The 19,639-nt window shown below is 52.8% G+C and overlaps 1 protein-coding gene across 21 annotated transcripts in view; it reads left to right on the top strand.

Moving 5' to 3' along the window:
- Window positions 1–19,548, top strand: part of arhgap21a (Rho GTPase activating protein 21a) — a 52,738-nt gene extending 33,190 nt beyond the window's left edge. For 7 of the 21 annotated variants that reach the window (XM_078096165.1, XM_078096167.1, XM_078096166.1 and 4 more), the window contains 22 exons: window positions 1,689–1,781; window positions 2,519–2,597; window positions 2,747–2,801; window positions 4,439–4,462; window positions 5,719–7,672; window positions 10,296–10,442; window positions 10,525–10,627; window positions 10,727–10,763; window positions 11,032–11,151; window positions 11,294–11,593; window positions 11,679–11,743; window positions 11,830–11,978; window positions 12,070–12,212; window positions 12,310–12,468; window positions 12,605–12,683; window positions 12,800–12,873; window positions 12,992–13,081; window positions 13,166–13,291; window positions 13,385–13,426; window positions 13,678–13,816; window positions 16,004–16,035; window positions 16,845–19,548. In XM_078096165.1, coding sequence (XP_077952291.1) covers window positions 1,689–1,781; window positions 2,519–2,597; window positions 2,747–2,801; window positions 4,439–4,462; window positions 5,719–7,672; window positions 10,296–10,442; window positions 10,525–10,627; window positions 10,727–10,763; window positions 11,032–11,151; window positions 11,294–11,593; window positions 11,679–11,743; window positions 11,830–11,978; window positions 12,070–12,212; window positions 12,310–12,468; window positions 12,605–12,683; window positions 12,800–12,873; window positions 12,992–13,081; window positions 13,166–13,291; window positions 13,385–13,426; window positions 13,678–13,816; window positions 16,004–16,035; window positions 16,845–18,428 — 5,594 coding nt within the window. In that variant the 3' untranslated portion in view covers window positions 18,429–19,548. Of the gene's footprint in view, window positions 1–1,688; window positions 1,782–2,518; window positions 2,598–2,746; window positions 2,802–4,438; window positions 4,463–4,849; window positions 5,096–5,718; window positions 7,673–10,295; window positions 10,443–10,524; window positions 10,628–10,726; window positions 10,764–11,031; window positions 11,152–11,293; window positions 11,594–11,678; window positions 11,744–11,829; window positions 11,979–12,069; window positions 12,213–12,309; window positions 12,469–12,604; window positions 12,684–12,799; window positions 12,874–12,991; window positions 13,082–13,165; window positions 13,292–13,384; window positions 13,427–13,677; window positions 13,817–16,003; window positions 16,036–16,844 lie in introns of those variants that run through there. The other 14 variants (XM_078096168.1, XM_078096156.1, XM_078096161.1 and 11 more) reach the window with 8 other exon arrangements.
- The last annotated feature ends 91 nt before the right edge of the window (window positions 19,549–19,639 follow it).

Below are 19,639 nucleotides of genomic sequence, written 5' to 3' on the forward strand. Positions count from 1 at the left end.
TGTACCTTCACCTCTGGTTTCCTACGGTGTGTCGGTAACATTACACATCATGTTCTGTGACGGCCTGCGAGGGCATTTACTTATTTATTTCTCTTCATATGCGTGTGAAGCTTTGTCATGCAAAAAAGTAGAAGTAGTAGTAGAAGTAGTAGAATAAGTAGTAGAATTAGTCTGATCCTGTTCACTCAGAAGGAGCACAACATGTGCTGCACTGCCTTCTACTGGGTGAAGAACAAGCCTGCAGCTGTGCTGAACATCTGTCGGAACTAGAGTGTGTTTGACACCCAAACGCCCTCAGGGCCCGCCGCCGGTGACGGGGGTCGAAGCTGTGACCTTTCGTCTTGTAGTCCTCCCGGCAAAGCCAAGCAAAGTGATGCTGGAGTCCGTTCGAGTGTTTGTTTAAACTCACTTTATGTGCTCTTGACTTTAATCGGACGGAGATGGTTTTAACTGCGCTCGTTGAAATAGTCTGCAGTAACGGTTTGGGCCACCGGGGGGAGGCAGCGGAGTGAATTTGACAAGCGGTCCTCACAGAATGAATCATCTCAGCAGACACGGCAGCGTCTCAGCAGCAACATGAACCCAAAGCAGCTCAGGATTCTGAGGGAGAAGGTCTTCCAGAGTCCGGTTCGGATTCCTGGACCACGTCGAGGAAACTGATCCCAAAACAGCTCTCGCCTCTTTGTCAGGTTTGCTCCTCAGCTGCGGTCCAGCTGTTCAGGGCCGCTCACGCCCCCCGATGGTCCCGACTGCGTCTGTGTGGACGAGAAGCGGGGCGTCTCCGCGGGAGGAGCGTGCGCACTCCGGCGGCGCCCCCCCAGGGGAAAAACACAGCAGGGGGGGGCTCTGATGCAACGAAGCCTCCGAGCTCTCAGAGGCAGCTGAGGCCAACTGAGACGGAGGCTTAAAGACGATTTTGCAGTCTTTTCGCCGTCCTAATTGGTCGCACCAACACGGCCGCTCCCTCTTTAATGCGTGCGCATAATTGCTCTCAATCACATATGGTGCATTCGTCTTGATTAGCTGGACTTCCTCCTCTAGATTTCCACCCACGCTCTCAGCACGGCACGACGTCCCGCGGCCTCTCCTCGCTCCGCAGCTCAGGACACGTCCCACAGCATCAGGAGACCGAGCGTTGGGGATGTACGGGGACGTTCCTCAGTGTGGTTTCATAAAACCTTCTCAGGCTACTAGAGCATCAATCATGCTGATTGCAGTTGAGGGTGAAGCACTTTGCCGAGTATTATTCTTGCCGTGCAGAAACAGTTAGTTGACGATCAGCGGGCTTTTGATGACGTCACCTGAGGTTTTAAGGCGTTCTTACATTTTGTTCTGCAACTTTTCACTCGTCTCACGTGTTTCTCCGAAGCAGCAAGTGTTGCAGTAGAAGCCGGAGGAGATGATTGAGAAGGAACGAGGACCACTGGGCTCAGTTTCTAATTCCATCGGATATGTTGGAAAATGGCATTAATAATTGTTCATTTAATCGATAATGAAAACGACTCTCAGCTAAATAAATTGTGGTGCTGATCAAACTCCAGGAACCCATGTGGTTTCTTCCGGTTCCATCCATCTATGTCATCATATTTCTATATCTACGGGGGGGCGGGTGGAGAGGGTGGGGGTGTGTAGCGGAGGCAATGCGATCTGGCCTCGCTCTTCCTCACTGTGTGCTCTCCTGTTGCCAGGGCGACAGCGGAACCGTCTGGAGCCAATGGACACCATTTTCGTCAAGCAAGTGAAGGAGGGAGGCCCCGCCCACGGAGCTGGACTCTGTACAGGTACACACACACACACACACACACACACACACACACACACACCGTCTCTATAACCGGCTGGTCTTCCGACTACCTCGTCCCGTCTCACATTTCACCTCAAAGCGCCAAGATTTCTTCACGTTTGCTCCGTCGGTGATTCCCGCTTCCTTGTTTCCCGCCAGGACAAACAGATACGAGTTACAAAATAACAGATGGGTCTTTCGTGGGAGGCTGAACAAAGTGTAACATGCACTGTGTTATTACAACCTCTCCTTGATTCCGTCTCCCACTTACTTTCTGTCTTGCTGACTCGTGAATCACTTCGGATTTTAAGCAGCGAGGAAATGAGAAGAGAAATACTTCTGCAGAGAAACCCGCGTCATGGCCACATCGGCCCCGTGTGTTACAGGAAGTGTTAAGTGGTCTAAACTGTCTCCTTTTATCTGCTCGCTCTCCTCTCCTGGGAAAAGGGAGTGCAGTGTTCCCACAATTATCTGGTTTCTCCCCTAAACTCACCTCGCCTCTCTTCCTGTAAGATGGCCATCTTCACAAAGCTTGAATGGACATGGATCTTCACATTAGGCTCTTCAAATAAACACGTATTGGTATTCTCCCTTTGATGCGGTGTGTTTGTGCTTGACGCAGCTTCTCCCGAGTGCTTTTCTTCGGTCGATAACCACATTGACTGAAGGTCGGATCACTTTAGTTTCTTTGGTTTAAAGAGCAGGTTTGTGATTCCCCCCCCCCGTCCTCTGCAGGGGACCGGATAGTCAAGGTGAACGGCGAGAGCATCATTGGAAAAACCTACTCGCAAGTTATAGCTTTGATCCAGAACAGGTACGATTGCCCGCACTAAACATTTAATAGTACGACTTATTTTAAGACGAGTTTTTACTCAAAGTTCAACTTCAGGTCGGTTAGCGTCATAATAGTTTCTGTCTCTCTCCTTCTCTCATGTTCATCATCTCCCCCCTTCCCACTATCAGCGATGCCTCACTGGAACTGTGTGTGATGCCAAAGGATGAGGACATTTTGCAGCTGGTAAGCATTCATGAGTAAATATTGCATGTGTGCTTAAGAATGCTTGACTTTTACGGCAGAAAACCATGCGTTTTTATACCAGACAGGTTCGCATTTCAAAGCAGTTTCAAAACATCCATCAGTTTAATTGCAATTCCAATGTATTTTCAACTTGGTCGTGTCTTGTTCGTGTAACCTGTGCATGAGAAAATGTCAAAAGTTCATTGGCCAATTCTACTTAAGCTAAGCTAAGCTAAGCTAGCCTGACCTCCGCTCTGTACTCAACACAGGGATAAATATTCATATTGTTTTGGCGAGCGACGCTCCCCTCTGAGTCACGTCCGACTGGAGTCCGACTCGCGGACAAAGGGAGCGAGTGTTGACCAGCGAGCCGCAGCAGATAAGCTTTATTGCACCGCCATCACCGGACGGCACCGTTTTACATGATGCCATCGTAAAACATTTGCCACGCAGGGCCTGATATTTAAAGCGCCACAGCTGGACTTTCTAGGTATCTGCAATGGTCCCACCTGTGTTGAGACACGTTAAGTCCTCCCACCCACTCGACCCGTCCCACACCTCCACCATCGGGGGGGCCGACGTGAGCTGTCTGGCTGTGTGCTTCTCGGCCCCGGTTAGGCTCACGGCTTCCGGCAGAAGTAAGCGGAGCAAGACGTCATGCCACAGCTCGGTGATGCAAACAGCCGGCCCGCGCCAGCAGTCAGGCTCCAGGGCCCCGCAGACGATAAACCAGCGCCGCTCCGCCTTCACGGGAGGCAGTGACCCCAGTCGGATCCCAGTGTTTTGCTAAATTCCACACATAGCTTGTTGGCTAAAAACAGAAAAAGCCACAGGAACATGCTTTTGGCGTTTTGGAATGTGTCTCACAAGGCTGACGGATTTCAATGAAGCAATTGTCTCTTTCTCCTTATTGAGAAAAAGTTCAACTTAACGTCAATTAGGAATCGCTTTACTTTACTTGATAGTTTCTTGGAATCTTTTATGGGTTGAGGGTTTTTAAGTGGCAAACATTTCTGTTTCTGATTCGTTTCCCATTTTGAAAAGTGTGTGAGAATCACGATCGAGCCCTTTCCCTAAACGTCAGAACACACACACACACACACACACACACACGCACACACACACACACACCTTCTCATCCACGTCACACGAGGAGCAGAAATGACTCTGATTCAAGTACGAGCGGCGGCGTCCGTACAGCCGGTCCACGTGGACCTGCTCGGTGGTTTTGGGAGACCAGAGGGGGTGTCGGCTGACTCCTCTCTGCTCACACGGCGGCGGGCGGGCGGGCGGGCGGGCGTCTCACGCTCGCCCCCGACGTGACCGCACGACCGACAGAGCAGCGCCTCACGCATCCAGCGAGAGGATGAAGAGTGTTTTTAGCGCGGGGAGGAGGAGGAGGGTGGGGGAGGAGAGGGGAGGGGTGGGTGCCACAGGTGAGGAGGGAGGAAATAATGGGGGTGAGGAGAGGGAAAGCCACATTGCTGAAGTTCTTCTTTCTTCTCCTTCCTCTGCTGCGCTATTTTTAGCAGCGCTGAAGTCGGACAGACTTCCACTTCTCTGTGCTCACCTGTGTGCTTCTCTTCACTCCCCCTTTTCTTCTCTCTGCCTGCGCTTCTCTAACCTGTGGACTGCAGTTTTCCAGGGACATCACTGCTCTGGTAAGAAGGGAAACCACACTGACTAATCACTTTCCTCCTGCTGCAGGGCTCGTGTCACATGTCTCACCGCCTTTAGAGCTTTCTCTCTCTAGAGGCTCCGTCCAGCACGCGCCATTTAGTATTCGCAGGTTACTTTTCTGCGGTTTCAGGTTAAGGGAATGATGTGTGTACTGGAAAAACTGGGAAAAAAAACAATGATCTTGCACTTTGCCTGTACTTTGCCCTTTGAGGAAATTGGTTTTCTATTTAACCGAATGCCGGATGCAAATCCAGAGGGAGGAACCGAGCCGCAGAATTGCCCTCAGTGCAGTCGTAACCCGACACTGCAACCGATTATAGTCCCAACACCTCGGCTCTGCCCCTCTTCACTTCCCCGAGCGTCCTCGTGCCGCGAGGATGAGGACATGTCCCGCGTTCAGTGTGCCACACCAGGACTTTTCTCCGAACTCCGACTAGCTAGACGCCGTGGTGTCGGCTCAGGTTTGAGTGGAGGAGACGGCCCGAGCAGCTGCAGTGAGAGAGTAGGTTCGCGGCGCCATGCTGACAGAAGTGGCGTTAGCCGCCAAAGGCAGACAGAGGCGTCCCCCGTTCGTCCTCTCGTCCTGCCTCAGGGCGCACTCCCCAGTGCCAAAGGTGAGTGAGGCCGCGGGCTCCACGGGGGGGGGGGGGCGAGATTCTGGACTTTCCAGCCTTCTCTCTCCGCTTATTTGCTTGGCCGGCTATCTCACCTGTTTCCTCATCTGTTACTTCATTTGTATCGCGGCATGCCGCGACTTTTGTTTGCGGTCTCCAAGGGAACGATTGAGAAACCGTAACCGAAGCAGAGTGTTAGTTTAGGAAGAAAAGCACCGAAGCGCTGCGTCTGCTTTTAGCGGCGCTGTTGTTTTATTGTTACGGACCGGCGGATCTCAGCCGTCTGTCACAGGGAATTCAGTGTCAGTGTTTGTCTTGCTGATAATCTAATCAGCTCACTCGAGTCAATAAAAGACACCGGGCGGGTTATCATTCAATCTCCACCCTCGAGATGTGAGCAACCACACTGTCGGATACTCTAGCTGTATGTTAGATGAGGTCGTGGGTGGGATGCGCCGGTGAATTCATCGTATAGAACAGCTACCTGAAACCTGGGATTCTTTCGGCATTTGCAACAATAGTTCTTCTGTTCCAGTGCACCGTGTCCCTGGTCGGCTGAGATGTTCTCCTTCAGCTTCCCGACTTCTGCTCAGAGTGACATTATGTCCCGTAATCTCTTGCAGGCGTATTCCCAGGATGCATATCTCAAAGGAAATGATGCTTACAGCGGAAATGCCCAGAACATCCCCGAGCCCCCTCCCATATGCTACCCTCGGATAGAAGTCAAGTCCGCGGCCATGGCTCAGACATCGGAGCCCGCCGCAGTCACCGAGAGCCCCCCGGGGCCGGCTCAAGGACCGGCAAGGAGAGGGGGCGCCGCGGAAAAGAGCCCCGCCGCGCCCCCGCAGGGGTCGAAGTCCCAGACGGCGGTTTGTGTCTGCAGCGAGAGCGTGAGGACGGCGGCGATGCCTCCTGATCCAGTTGACCGGGGGTCCCGGGTGGCCCGGGCCGGACCCAGCCACAGGACAGAGGAAAACCGGCACAGCCCCTCGGCAGAATCCTCGGCCGCCCCCAGGCCGCTTGTTCCCTCGGCACCCGGGGGGGCACAGGTGCGGTACCCCTCGTCCCGCCCTGCAGACAGCCCGGCCTGCTCCCCTCCAGCCAGACCCGGCGCTCCCTGTCCGGACTCATTGTCTCCAGCCGTACGGGCCACTGCTGCCTCGCCGGACACCTTCTCCTCCGCCGCCTCGCCCGGCGGCAACCACTACTCCCCCTCTCCCACAACCCCCTCCACCTCCCCGCACCAGAACATCGACTGGAAAAACTACACCACCTACAAGGACTACATAGACACCAAGAGGCTGCACACGTACGGTTGCCGCACCATCCAGGAGCGCCTGGACAGCTTGCGCGCGGCGGCCAACTCCACCTCCGCCTATGCCCAGCAACGCACGCCGCCGGCCCCCAGCACCCCTCCGCGAGGGGCGCCGGGCTCTCAGGTGAGATGGAGAAGCACCTCGATTGAACGCGGGGTGGATCCGAGCAGCGAGGGCGCCGCAGGGACTTCGTTGCGTAGCGTCTCCCAAGAGAGGCTCGGCGGTGGAGGCGGGAGGGCGCCGCCAGGCGTACCTTGGCCTCGGAGTGCCTCCGAGGACGCTCTGCCTTTCTCCAGCCCCGCCGGAGTGCCAGAACCCCGGGCGCGGTCTTGTGACTACCTGGGGCAGCGGCCGGGAGAACCGGCGGGCTCGGCGGCGTTTGGAGACAGGGCGGTGCTGGAGGACCGGATGATGCTGTGTCGCGGGGAGGAAGCCAGAGCCAGCAGGCAGGGGGCGGGCCCCAGAGCCCTGCCCCACCTGAACAGGAGTCTCACCGGGCGAGAAGGTGGGTTGTCGAACTCCGCTCCTGTGTTTACCAAATTCACGACGGATATCGCGCCAACGCCGAGGACAGACGGGGTCGTAATGAGACCATCGCGCCTGTCTGTTAAAAACGCCATCTCAGAACCTCCACCTGCCTTATCGTCCGCAAGAGCCATAGACCCTCCCAAAGACCAAAGAGCCAACATCGTGGGCAACCACCTGTGCTACTCGTCGCCTCTGCATCTGCAGCACAGAGGCCGGGCGGACAGTCTGAAAATGGAGAGCAGGTTGGAGTCCGGGTTGGCGGCCAGGTCCTCCTCTTGCTCCGGTACCTCCTCTAAACTGCCTTTGCAGAAACAACTACAAAGTGTAGTTGCTGCTGCCTCTTCCTCTGGTTCCTCCACCTCTAACGTCGCTGTCACCCAAACGCCCAGGGCCAGAGAAATGTCCAGTTCCACCGGCGCCCTCCCGCGGATTAACGGCGGCCTGTCGGAAGGCGTAGAAGGGCCGGACGCGATAGTCGTCGTCCTAAGAAGGGACAAAAACTCCGGACCCCCCCACATCCGCCCTCCGTCCTATGTGCTGGCTCTTAATGACAACCAGGGAGGAGTGACTCGCAGGACCCCGCCACTGGTGAAGGCGGGCTCTGCGGATGGAGCCATGTGCAGGACCTCGAGTGACGGCTTCAAGGAGACGCATCTCCGGCGGCTCGGAGACGCTCGACTGAAGTCCGGCTCCAACGACCTGGACGGCTCGCTGGATTCCATCCCCTTCATAGGTAAGACGGCACTAGTCTGCACACCGCCTTCTCTTTAAACGATTCACGTTTCTATAGCAACAGCGGTGACGGGGGTCGGCGCTCGGGGTGAAAGGATGACGCGGCGTGTGTTTGTGTGGGTGGAGGAGTACGTCTGTGCGTGAAAGCTGTGCAGACTCTTCAGCCAGTTGGAGTCCAGAACAAGTTGCCGCCAGGCTCTTAACGAGCTGAGTGAACGTCGAGCGCACGTTGTTGCGTGACCAATCTATCTCCAATCTCCGTCTTCAGGCCGAAATCGGTTTTATCCACGTTGGCATCATGCACTTGGGCCGACATATTGATGTGTTATTTCCTGCCTGAGTAAGGAAAGGAAATGCTGTAGATGTAAATCAGGATGTTTTATTTAGGGAAACTCCTTGTACAGATGTGCGCGCTAAGACAACGATGCAACATGCAAATTATTTCAGAAGTTTGGCTTATTTCATGAAAGAATGAGGGTACCCAGTGCTTGATGATGAAGTGTGCATTATTTCCAGTGGTTCGTCCGTTGTGTGAGTGTCTATCGGGGCTTTTACATGCTCAGATAATCCCACACGAGAGACCAATGCAAAGGAGAGCGTGTGTTTGTCCGTGTCCACTTTGCATGCAGCATTTTGGATGCAGCTGAGATGGACAGGATGCACGAGCAGGGAATTCACATTCGTGTATCCTCTTTGTTGCATTAATATCCTTAATCTTAAAAACAAACTCGCCTTTCCCCTTTTAATACCTCCTTGTTCTTTGGATACAAAGAAATACCCCTCTGTCCAAGGGAACCAGATAGCAGCAAAAAACACCCGCAGCTCATTTTTGGCTTCATGATTTGGTTCATAAAGTCACAAAAGGCCCTAAATATCAAGTGTTAGCTGGTCTTCCTCACTTCTTGAGCAACAAGGCCCTCTATTGTGTCTTAATGTCATCATAATACACCGAGGATCACCAGTCGTACAGGAACTGCCCCGGGGTTTGTGTTGCTCTGTGTCTGGCGTCGGCAGCGTCGCGTAGGTATTTAAATGGGAAAATAAATGTGGTTCCTCGTGGCGTTTTGAACTCTGGATGACGTGGAGTCAGGTGTGTGACGATGGGACACTGTACTGCAGCCCACAGTGACGGATTCTCACCGCCTTTTGGCACCTGAGTAGGGCAGCACACACACACACACACACACACACACACACACACACTCTCGCACACCGGGCTGCTCTCCCAACTACACCCCCACCCCACTCCCTGAATTGGCTCCTATTTCCCCCGCGTTGTTCGGCAGGAGAAACCCGAGCGCATCGTCCTAATGGACTGTGACATAACGGAGGAATAAGAGCATTCCTGCGGCTCCAGTTAGATTTCATAGCACAGTTCCAAATAATGAAGGGAACGACTGCTGTACATTAGGCCTCTGCCAGACATGTTGCAATGAGTCCTGCTGAAGTACGGACAAAATGACACGTCTCCCCGACGAGGAGAAACTCTGGCTTCTCCTGAGCTTTTCCTCAGGAAGAAAAGGAAGAAAAGCTACAGCCGGCAGCTGGTTAGCTTAGCTTAGCTTAGCATAAAGACTGAAAGAAGAAGCTCGCCTGCCTAAAGATAATCAATGAAGCTCACTAACATGTTTGTGTCAAACAGAAGTCAGCTGCTCTCTGGTTTCCAGTCATTATGCTAAGCTAAGCTCATCACCGCCTCTACACCGCTTCAGACAGAAAAGGGTTATGAGAGTATTATTAGTCCTTTTCATTAACTATTTGTGTTAAGATCGGAATCGCCTGTTTAAAGTCTTAACGGCGCGCTGAGCAGGAACGAGGTCTGCAGTCACGGCAAATATCTTTGAGGAGATTTCACAGCTGTAATTTGTACACAACTTACAAGCAGATGCTTTTTATCAAATGTTGCGAAAGTTGAAGATTTGTATCGGTGAATTTGCAGGAATTTAATCCTTTCGATCTTTTTTTGCCTGTTTTTTGCTTGTGATTCTATAATGACGGCTTGTGTCACAGTTGAATAACGCATGTTAGTGCTCTACTTAACTCCCCGGTGTTGAAGTCGGCGGTGCCACATTACGCTTTACCTGCCCTCCCTGCGGCAGCGCGGCCGCTGATATGATTCATCGCATGCGTCTCTTCATTTGCTTTTAGGGCTTGCCCCTCCGGCTGATATTGCGTATCAGACATTATGACACGTGTCTGTGCTGATGTAATGCTGATGTGTTTATTTTAAAAGGGGACCGGCCTTCTACCGTCTGCTTTGGCCCCGTGTGTCACTACGACGACGCTTTATTACTGCTGTTTATTCAAGAGGAGATAGAAGGGATGAATTTGTCTTTGTCTTTGGGGGATTTCCGGCACCAAATGTTCTCTGAATTAACGCCAGAGTTGTATACGAACTCAGCCGGAAGATGCTTATGCAGTGGATCTGGTTTACATGAAGGTTTTATTTATTATTCTCTGTATGTAACATGACAAAGTCTTGGCTCCAGTATCTGCTGTTGGTAGGAAGCTTTTCAGCCATATATCATCAAGACTTAACGTTGTCTGCGTCACATGGCGTCCTTGTTCCCAGAGAGGAAAGTAACCAACGGCGATGAAGTTAACTCCCCTCTTTCGGTCCTCAGACGAACCGTCCAGTCCCAGTACCGACCAGGACAGCACACACGTCCCCGCCTGCGCCATCATCTGCGGGACGCCCGTCATCGCCACCATCCCGCCGAGCCCCAGCTCTCTGTCGCCTCTCATTCGACGCCACCTGTCACATGACCAAGGTGTGTCCACGCGGCAGCGGAAGCTTCTGAAAAGCTACGGAGCCGGCGGGTTGCAATTGATGGTTTGTCCCCCTCTCGCCAGATTCCCTCCGTCTCACGGTCGCCGAGTCCGATTCCGGCACAAAAACGGAGCGGTCCAAGTCGTATGACGAAGGCCTGGATAACTACCGGGGAGAAGGCATAGGGTGCGTTTCTGTAGCCTGACCTCCCCCCCGTTGTAGACAGCGTTAAAGGATTGATTGGCGTGAAAACAATACCCATTGATTCTCTGCTTTTCCATTCAGCAGGTCTTTAATACCTGGTCTGAAGAGTCTGAGGAAGGTGAGTTCAATCCCTATTTTTTTTATCAAGCACGTCACATGACCGGCACGTCCTGCTGCTTTATCAGCGCGCTAGTTCACACCCAGAAGATAAAACGTCTCGTTTACAACCGATGTCAGGCACAACTGGTGAATAATTAATCCGAGGCTTATTGTGTTTGTATTTAATGCTTCTCCGTAACTATGAACTTCACCGTGCCATCTGAGGTCCTGAAAAGCTTCTCATCACAAACAGTCTTACTTGATGTTAATGTTCTCTCCCATCACAGGCGGGGGACAGGTCATCCGAAGATTCGGGGTCCAGGAGGGATTCTTCGTCCGACGTCTTCTGCGACGCCACCAAGGAGGGTTTGCTTCACTTCAAGCAGCTGAATACGGAGAAGAGCAAGGTGGGCGTCACGTGGCCGCATAACCGCGTTAATAAACAGGACGTATGTTCATTTCACATGGACCCGTGGCTTCCTTTTGTCCTCCATGTATTTCAATTCGCTCCATTTCGCGTTTTTTCCCGTTCGCAACCTTTTTCTGCAGCGCGTGGGAGGAGGAATGCGCCCGTGGAAACAGATGTACGCCGTGCTGAGAGGCCGCTACCTTTGCCTGTACAAAGACAAAAAGGAAGGACAGGCTCACGCCAACTGCCAAGCGGTGGACGAGCCCCTGCCCATCAGCATCAAGGCGTGTCTCATCGACATCTCGTACAGCGACACCAAGCGGAAGAACGTGCTGCGGCTGACCACGTCGGACTGCGAGTACCTCTTCCAGGCCGAGGACCGGGAGGACATGCTGGCCTGGATCCGGGTCATACAGGAGAACGGCAACATGGACGAGGAGGTGAGCGTCCGGCGCTCAAACCCGAGCCCGATAGGTTCGGGGACAAGCCTTCACCTGTTTCTCAATCCACTTCTTTCCTCTTCAGAATTCGGTCTTCACCAGCCATGACCTCATCAGCAGGAAGATCAAGGAGTACAACACCCTGATGAGGTGAGGGGCCGAGCGAGGGGTAAAAGAGAGAGAGAGAGGCGTCGGTCGGATCGGGAAGCTCATTTTGTGTTGTCTGTCCCACGCAGTCCGACAGGCGGCAAGACGGAGGCGTCGCCCAAACCCTCCCGCCAGTCGCTGAGCATCAGGCACACGCTGCTGGGAGGCAAAGGGGACAACAAAGCCACCAGTCCTCCCACAGCCAAAACGGAGCAGGAGAGGAAGAACATGCACAAAGGTAGGAGGAAGAAGCCTAGCGAGTCCGTGGCGTTTGGAGCCAAAGAATAACAAACGCGGTCGCTGTGCTCCCTCGCACGCTGCCGTTGCAGACGACACCAGCCCCCCCAAGGACAAAGGGACATGGAGGAAGAGCATCCCGGGGCTGATGAGGAAACCCTTCGAGAGGAAGCCGTCCCCCGGAGTCACGTTCGGAGTGAGGCTGGACGACTGTCCCCCTGCACAGACCAACAAGGTCGGGACGCATCTATCCATCACCTGTCGCACCTATAAGTAATAATGCGCCGCCTGTCCAACGAGCTAAACGTCTCCCGCATTTCCGCGTGCTGCAGTTTGTGCCTCTGATTGTGGAGGTGTGCTGTAAGCTGGTGGAGGAGAGGGGGTTGGAGTACACGGGCATCTACAGAGTCCCCGGGAACAACGCGGCCATCTCCAACATGCAGGAGGAGCTCAATAACAAGGGCATGAGCGATATCGACGTCCAGGACGACGTGAGTGGCGCCTCATCGATCGCCGCGGCTTTAATTAAACTCTCCTTGGAGTGTCGCACTCAGTGTGTTTAAAGCTTTATTTTTTGCGCCTCGTGTTTCTAGATTTGTGCATTACTTCTGTTCTCGTGTTTTGCAGAAATGGAGGGACCTGAACGTGATCAGCAGTTTACTCAAGTCCTTCTTCCGCAAACTTCCAGAGCCGTTGTTCACGAATGGTGAGTTTGACGCAGTGCGCGAGTGCCCCCCGGTGGCCGGGAATCACAACTCAGGCGCCGTGCATAAACAAAAGTGGATGTATTTCTTCTCAGGCTTTTGCCTTCTCTTCCTGCAGATCGGTACGCAGACTTCATCGACGCCAACAGGACAGAGGACCCCGTGGAGAGGCTCAAAGTGCTCAAGAGGCTGGTGAGTGGCCTGATCAATATATATTTGGGTTGGTTATCGGTTGGAATTGCTGAAGCCACTTCTTGTGGAATGAAACAATAAATGAGGAAGTTGGATGTTGTCCTCTCTCTGCTCACAGCTTCACGAGTTGCCCGATCATCACTACGAGACCCTCAAGTTCCTCTCGGCTCATCTGAAAACGGTGGCGGACAACTCGGAGAAGAACAAGGTGCGTGACACGTTTATCTTATTCGCGTTTCAGTTAGAGAAGGTTAGAGATGTGCATTAAATGTCTTTTTTTTGTCTCTCTCAGATGGAGCCGAGGAACCTGGCCATCGTGTTCGGTCCCACTCTGGTGCGGACCACCGAGGACAACATGACCCACATGGTGACACACATGCCGGACCAGTACCGCATCGTGGAGGCCCTCATTCAGAACGTGAGCGTCAGAGCTTTACGTTTTCATTCGGCATTCTATGGCATCAAACGTCGAACACGGAACTGAGTGGAATGACTTTTGTCTTCCTTGTAGTATAACTGGTTTTTCACTGAAGATGGAAATGGAGATCCAGTGGTAAGTCTATTGAATTATTCACAGCTGAATTTAACCAATTCTACATCATATCATTTCCTTTTTAGGAGTGTTGTTTGTGTTCGAATAGGTTGCTTATACAAAACAAAGGCACATTAATGTCATAAATGTAATTTCCTGCAACGGCTCCCGTTCGATCTTTCTCCCGTTGGCATCTAACTCATTGGTGAATTGAGTTTTAGCTTCCGGCGCTGCATATTCCTCTAGAATGTCGTTGCGTCTCCTTCCCTCAGACCGCGTCGCGTAACGACAGCGCGGTGGAGTCTCAGCCCGTGCCCAACATCGACCACCTGCTCACCAACATCGGGCGCACGGCCACGTCGCAGGGTGAAGTATCAGGTAACACGCCGCCTCTGGCGGGCCGACTCTGTGGTGGGTTCCTCTCTCTCTGCCCCCCTCCCCCCTGCTCTCCGCTGAGCGACCTGGTAACAAATGTTGATGATAACGCTGCTTCTTTCCACACTTTTTTGCTTCTCCGGCTGTTGCCACTAGATAGAAATGTCTATGGCCAACCGTGAGTCCTGCGTTGGGTTTCACTGCGCTATTTATTTGCATCCCATCCAGCGGAAAGGATGCAATAGATTGTCCCGCTTCTTTATTTGCTTTCAGAGAGTCAACCCCCCCCCCCCTCTCCTCGCTGTTTGACGGATTTAGCTGTCCTGCTCCTTTTTTTCATCCCTTTAACGGCTGTTTTTTTCCCTTTGTCCCGCCCACTGTCGCACTAATGAGGCATGTTGTTTCTTACTCAGGAGTAGATGTTTTTACAGTGAAAGGCGACCTCTGATTCCTCTGTCTGTAGTGAGGCTCTGTCGGGTGTCCTAAAGGCTTTCCCAGCATTCACACATACTGATCTTGACACAGGCCAAGTGGGAGGAGTCTATCACACCATGATGACACTGATGGACTCTGTAATGTCTGTGATGGACAGCTGGAACTGTAGGAAGAAGGAGGATTGTTGCCCCCAGTGTAGCTGCCTAGTCTGCAGGAACCCGCAGTTCTTTTGAAAGCCAAAGAGAGGAAAAAAAAAAAAGCAAACAAAAACAAAAACAACGCGTTAAACAAAGGAAACCGTGACGGACAGGGCGGCGAGAAGCCGGGGTGGTGTCTGTCAGAGTGTACCCAACACGGGCCGGTGCTACTGTCTGAAAGGCTTTCCGCTGTCTCTCCTCACTGTCTCACAAGCTGGCCAACAGGAGAGACGGCATGGTACGGTTCCTACGTCTCAGTCAGTGTGCACTCCATCTGTATTGTGAGGGCTGTGCAGGGGGGCTGGGGCTACGTCACACAAACAGACACCAGCACATTTTTAGCTAGACGGAGGAGGTCAGCAGCAGGTGAGGACTGATCATAGGTTTTCCTCGCTCACACTCGCTCTCTCTGTCCCTCATGTAGTGACCCCTCTTCTCATACAGCCAGCCCCTCTGTGAGCCCCCCTGTCACTTCTCCGTCTTCCATTCATGTTTTGGTTTCTGCCGTCTCCGTCTTCACCGTGTCCCCGTTGTCATGGCAGCTTAATGAGTTATTATCAACCAGAATGTGTCTGCTCGTGTGCATGAGGTGTCCAGACATGTGTGTCTTGATCTTTAGGCGCTTTTACTGACCGACAACAAGGTTCCCTCAGAATTAGATTGTTCTAGTTATATCAAAAGTTATGACGTTGCTCAGGATTAAACCAGTGGTTCCCGACCTGGAAGTTGCAAAATAAATTAAAGAAATCTGGAAGATGATAAGAAGGGGAAAAGAAAATCACAAAATGATGTTTACTTTTAGACTCTTAGTTCTAGTTTTTTTTATACAGTTTTACATCTTTTTAACTCTAAATGTAAGAATTAAAGCAGTTCATGGTTCTTATTGAATGAAAACTACGTGACGAGCAAATTCTACCCTAATAAACCTTTGGAATAAAACGTTCACAATATGTCGGCACTAGTATAATGGAAACCACAGCACCATCTCAGTTATTTCTTTAATTAAAAGGAACCGGTTTGGGCCACACGTAACACTTTAGAACTTCGGCGTCTTCTGTTGTCGTCAGCAGAAATAAAAGTATTTCTTTGGTATCTCAGATTTAGTTGTTTTGCTCCCGGAGGGTTCACGTCTGCATCCCTGGATATCCGTCTCCATCGTCGCATGTCCCGTCCTCAACCCCCCCAGTCCCCCCCCCCCCCCCCCCACGCACACACACACACACACACACACACACTCAGCTGCTGTTACGCACTCTTTGTGTTTGCAGCTGCAGTTTGCACTCAGATTCACTCAGAAACTTGAGGCAAGAGGAGCTTTCTTCTCTCTTCTTGTGGACCTTTGAGTAACGTCTGTGTGACGCATGGCCTGTTGTCTGCTCGTGTGTGTGTGCGTGTGTGTGTGTGTGTGTGCGCGCGCGCTCACTCGTCTTGTCCGCTGTGTGTTTTCACGCCAACGATCCTTCTCATCAACATTGTTCCATTCTTCCTTTTTTTTCGTTTTCTCCTTGATTCATTTTCACATGTTGCACCTCATCATCGAAGTCTGTGTAAAAACATCTGACGTGTCCCTCTGTTCTCTGTCCGCCCGCAGATTCACCGACTAGCGACTCGGCCAAATCGAAGGTGAGTGTGTGTGTGCGTTTGTGTGTGCGCGGCCAGCGTTAACCCCCCAACCCAGTGTAGGACGAGGACGCCTCCCCCTCCAGTCAAGATGCACTTCAAATAATCGTGACCCGACATCGGAATCACAGGAAGAATTCCGTCCCTGCCGCGGTGTGTTTGGTCCCGTCGGCCAACTCACACACACAGCCTCATTTCCTCAGGACACACTGAGCAATATTTTAATATTATTTATATTTAACTGCTCAATAATTGAGCACTTAATTCATCGGTAGACTATGGAGGCATAGATACCACATATGAATATATCAAAAGTCAATATATCAAAACTCAGACGGATTAAACCAAATGATCGACACGGGGAGAAAGGACTGAGTAATGCTTTATTATTTATTTTGTATTGCGGGCGAATGGACCCTTGAAGTCTATGCAAAGAGTAGGCTGACTAGCGTTAATGCAAGGACACACACAGTGGGGTGATGTCATTTGGCCTTTCATCACTGCCCTGCTGTCATGGCTGCCTTCCTCCTGCTTCCACCAGAAGCAGGAGATGCTTCAGTTCATGCTGTGCTGCTGCTTCTCCCGCTCCCGTTGGCATGGCAACGATACTGTGCTCCCTGTTAACGTTCCTCTCTCTGTCCACTCGTGGTGCTTCGCGGGAGCAGGTGGAGTAAAGGGTTTAAGTTCCCAGGCAGGGGTGAAGTTTTCCTTCGTTTTTCCGACGTGCTCCTTCCTCGTGATTCTCAGCATCGGAAGGTTCTCACCTTGTTGTCTTCCTCCTCTTCTTCATCCTCACCTGTCCCTATGTGCAGGGTTCCTGGGGCTCGGGGAAGGACCGGGAGCTCTTGGTCTCCTCCATCTTTGCTGTAGCCAGTCGCAAAAGAAAGAAGTCAAAGGAGAAGCCGCAGCCCAGCAGCTCAGACGATGACCTGGACGCCGCGTTCGCCAAAAAGGAAATCCCCGGCCAGAAGCCGAACCACCACGGCCTCCCGGCCGCGGCGCAGGGCCTCAACGCCAAGACGCCGGCCCGCGCAGACGAGAGGAAAGAGAACGGGAGACCTGCGGAGGTCACCCCCAAAGCCAAGAGAGAGCACAGGAACTCCTCCTTCCTGAAGGACAAGACTCCGCCCTCCCCAAATGTCTCTGTCCACCAAACTCAGGCGAGGTGCTCCTTGTCCGACCCCCTGTCCCACCTCGATGAGAACACCTCTGACCTCGGGACCATGAGCTCCGGGGCGTCCGCGCCCAAGTCCAGACCCAAAAAGTGGAGCGGAACGTCCCCCGACCTCGCGGCGGGGGCCTGTGTCGGGCCCGCGGCCGGTCCGGGGGCGTCCGCCGGAGCGGAGGTGAGCTCCATCACCTCGGACTACTCCACCACGTCCTCCATCACGTTCTTGACCGGCGCGGAGTCCAGCGCGCTCAGTCCGGAGCTGCAGGGCGGGGAGGAGGCGGACGACGAGCGCAGCGAGCTCATCAGCGAGGGCCGCCCCATGGAGACGGACAGCGAGAGCGACTTCCCGGTGTTCGCCCCCGGCGGAGGCAGCGGCCAGTCCACGCCGCGCCCGGACCCGAGCCTGGACCGGACCCGGCCGCCCGAGGGCGGCGCCACGCCCAAGCCGGAAGCGCGGCGCCTTTTCCCGACCCACAGGATGATCGAGTGCGACACGCTCTCCAGGCGGGGGTCCCTCAGACAGCAGACCGACAGCGAGTCGTCGGCGGAGGGCGCCGCTGGGAGCGCGGAGCGCGGCGGGGGCAAGGCCGAGTCCTCCACGCGGCTCTCCCGGGTCCTGGAGGTGATGAAGAAAGGCCGGTCCACCAGCAGCCTCAGCTCGTCCTCCCGCAGCGAGTCGGAGCGCTGCGAGCCCGCCTGGCACCTCAAGATCACGGAGCGGCTCAAGCTCCGCTTGCGCTCCTCCGCCGACGACATGTTCACGCAGAGGAACCGAGCGCCGGAGGCCCGCGGGAAGAAGAAGAACATCCGCCGCAGGCACACCATGGCCGGGCAGAGGGACTTCGCCGAGCTGGCCGTCATCAACGACTGGAGGGAGCAAGGCGGCGTGGACCAGACGGCCGAGCTGTCCGCTCTAGACCGCCTCAAGCCCCGGTGTTCCTCTCAGGACTTCTCCATCCGGGACTGGATCACCAGAGAGCGGTGCCGAGGCCCCGGTGCCAGCGACGAGGTCGCACCTCGTGCCGTTGCCGAGGACGTTCACCCGGAGGCCGGGGACGTGGTTCCCGACCGGCTTTCTCCCTCCGCGTCCCCGGGCGCAGCCGGGGAGCACGTCAACGGCGGCGGGCTGCAGGGCAAACACAGAGCGGCCCTCGGGGCCGACGCTCACCCGCACAAACTGAGCGGGGCACAGGTGGTCCGCTCGCGGTTCTACCAGTACCTGTGACGCGCCACGAGCCGTTTGAGACGATGCGAGAAGAAAAAATGGACGGGTTGAATGCGGGAACGTACGAATGTGGGTATTTTAGCTACGGTTACTGCACAATATTTTTTCTACAAAGTGTACTTTATGTATCTACTGTACATACTATGTATAGGCTTATGCGATTGTTACTGGAAAGATGCTGAAGAGATGTCTATGAGCGTCCACGAAACTCCTCCTGCAGGATGGAACCGATGCAGGAACGTGACTCGGCTGTTACATCCGTGTCGACGGGACACAAGTGGACTTTGTGGATTGTTAGACGGCACTAATGAACAGAAGGAAGGTCAACTTGACCGTTACTGAACGCAGGAGGAAGCTTCTTTTTGGTTCAGTTCTTCCTATTATAAGCGGTATGAAGAATGTATTACTCTCACAGACTAACACGAGTTGCTTGTGACAATGTGGTCACTTTCAAAAGAATCGCTATGTGTTTTTTGTTGCCTGTACTTGAAGTATATGGATGTAACTGAGGGCTGCTTTCTGAGCTGGGTGCTGTGGGAAGGTTTTTTTTTCACAGCACAGTCATAACAGCCAGATATTAGCTTGATGAACTGGAGGATTTTTATCAAATAAAGACTGAAAAAAAAACAGTAATGAAATGCTGATGCCATAGTATGTAATGCTTGGTGCAGTGGTTTCTATTTCCAAACTTTGTTCAGTTACAGACCAGTTTCCACACGTTGTTTTTAACTCAAGAACAAAAAGTGCCTCTTTTTTCCCTTTTTATAAAAACTGTTTTACCAGCAGTCGACAAGAAAAACACTTTTAGGAGAAATGAATCTCACAGGCATTCCAGAGATGTTTTTTGTTGTGGGGTCTTGTTGTTGTTTTGAGTTAAACTCACATCGATATATTGGCGTCTGTCTGTTTCTTTATAGATTTACCCCCCCCCACACCCCCTTTATTTTCAAATGCAGTAAAATGTGTGGGCGCTTATAACCTGGGAGAAAAAAAACAAAGGTATCTTTATAACTGCATGAGACAATGTTTTCTGAACAGTGAACATCTCGCCTGTGTAGAGAGAAGCAGGGGTGCAATGGCCTCCCTCAACAAACACTGGAAATAAATCATCTTTATTAAATGTGTGTGTTTTGTCACTAATATGTGCGCAGAAATGTTGATTTCTCTACGGAAGGCGATACATTTATCTGGAGGTTTAACGCGTCAAGACG

The sequence above is a fragment of the Gasterosteus aculeatus genome, chromosome 21 (genome assembly GCF_964276395.1).
Source record: "Gasterosteus aculeatus chromosome 21, fGasAcu3.hap1.1, whole genome shotgun sequence".
Taxonomy (NCBI): Eukaryota; Metazoa; Chordata; class Actinopteri; order Perciformes; family Gasterosteidae; genus Gasterosteus; species Gasterosteus aculeatus.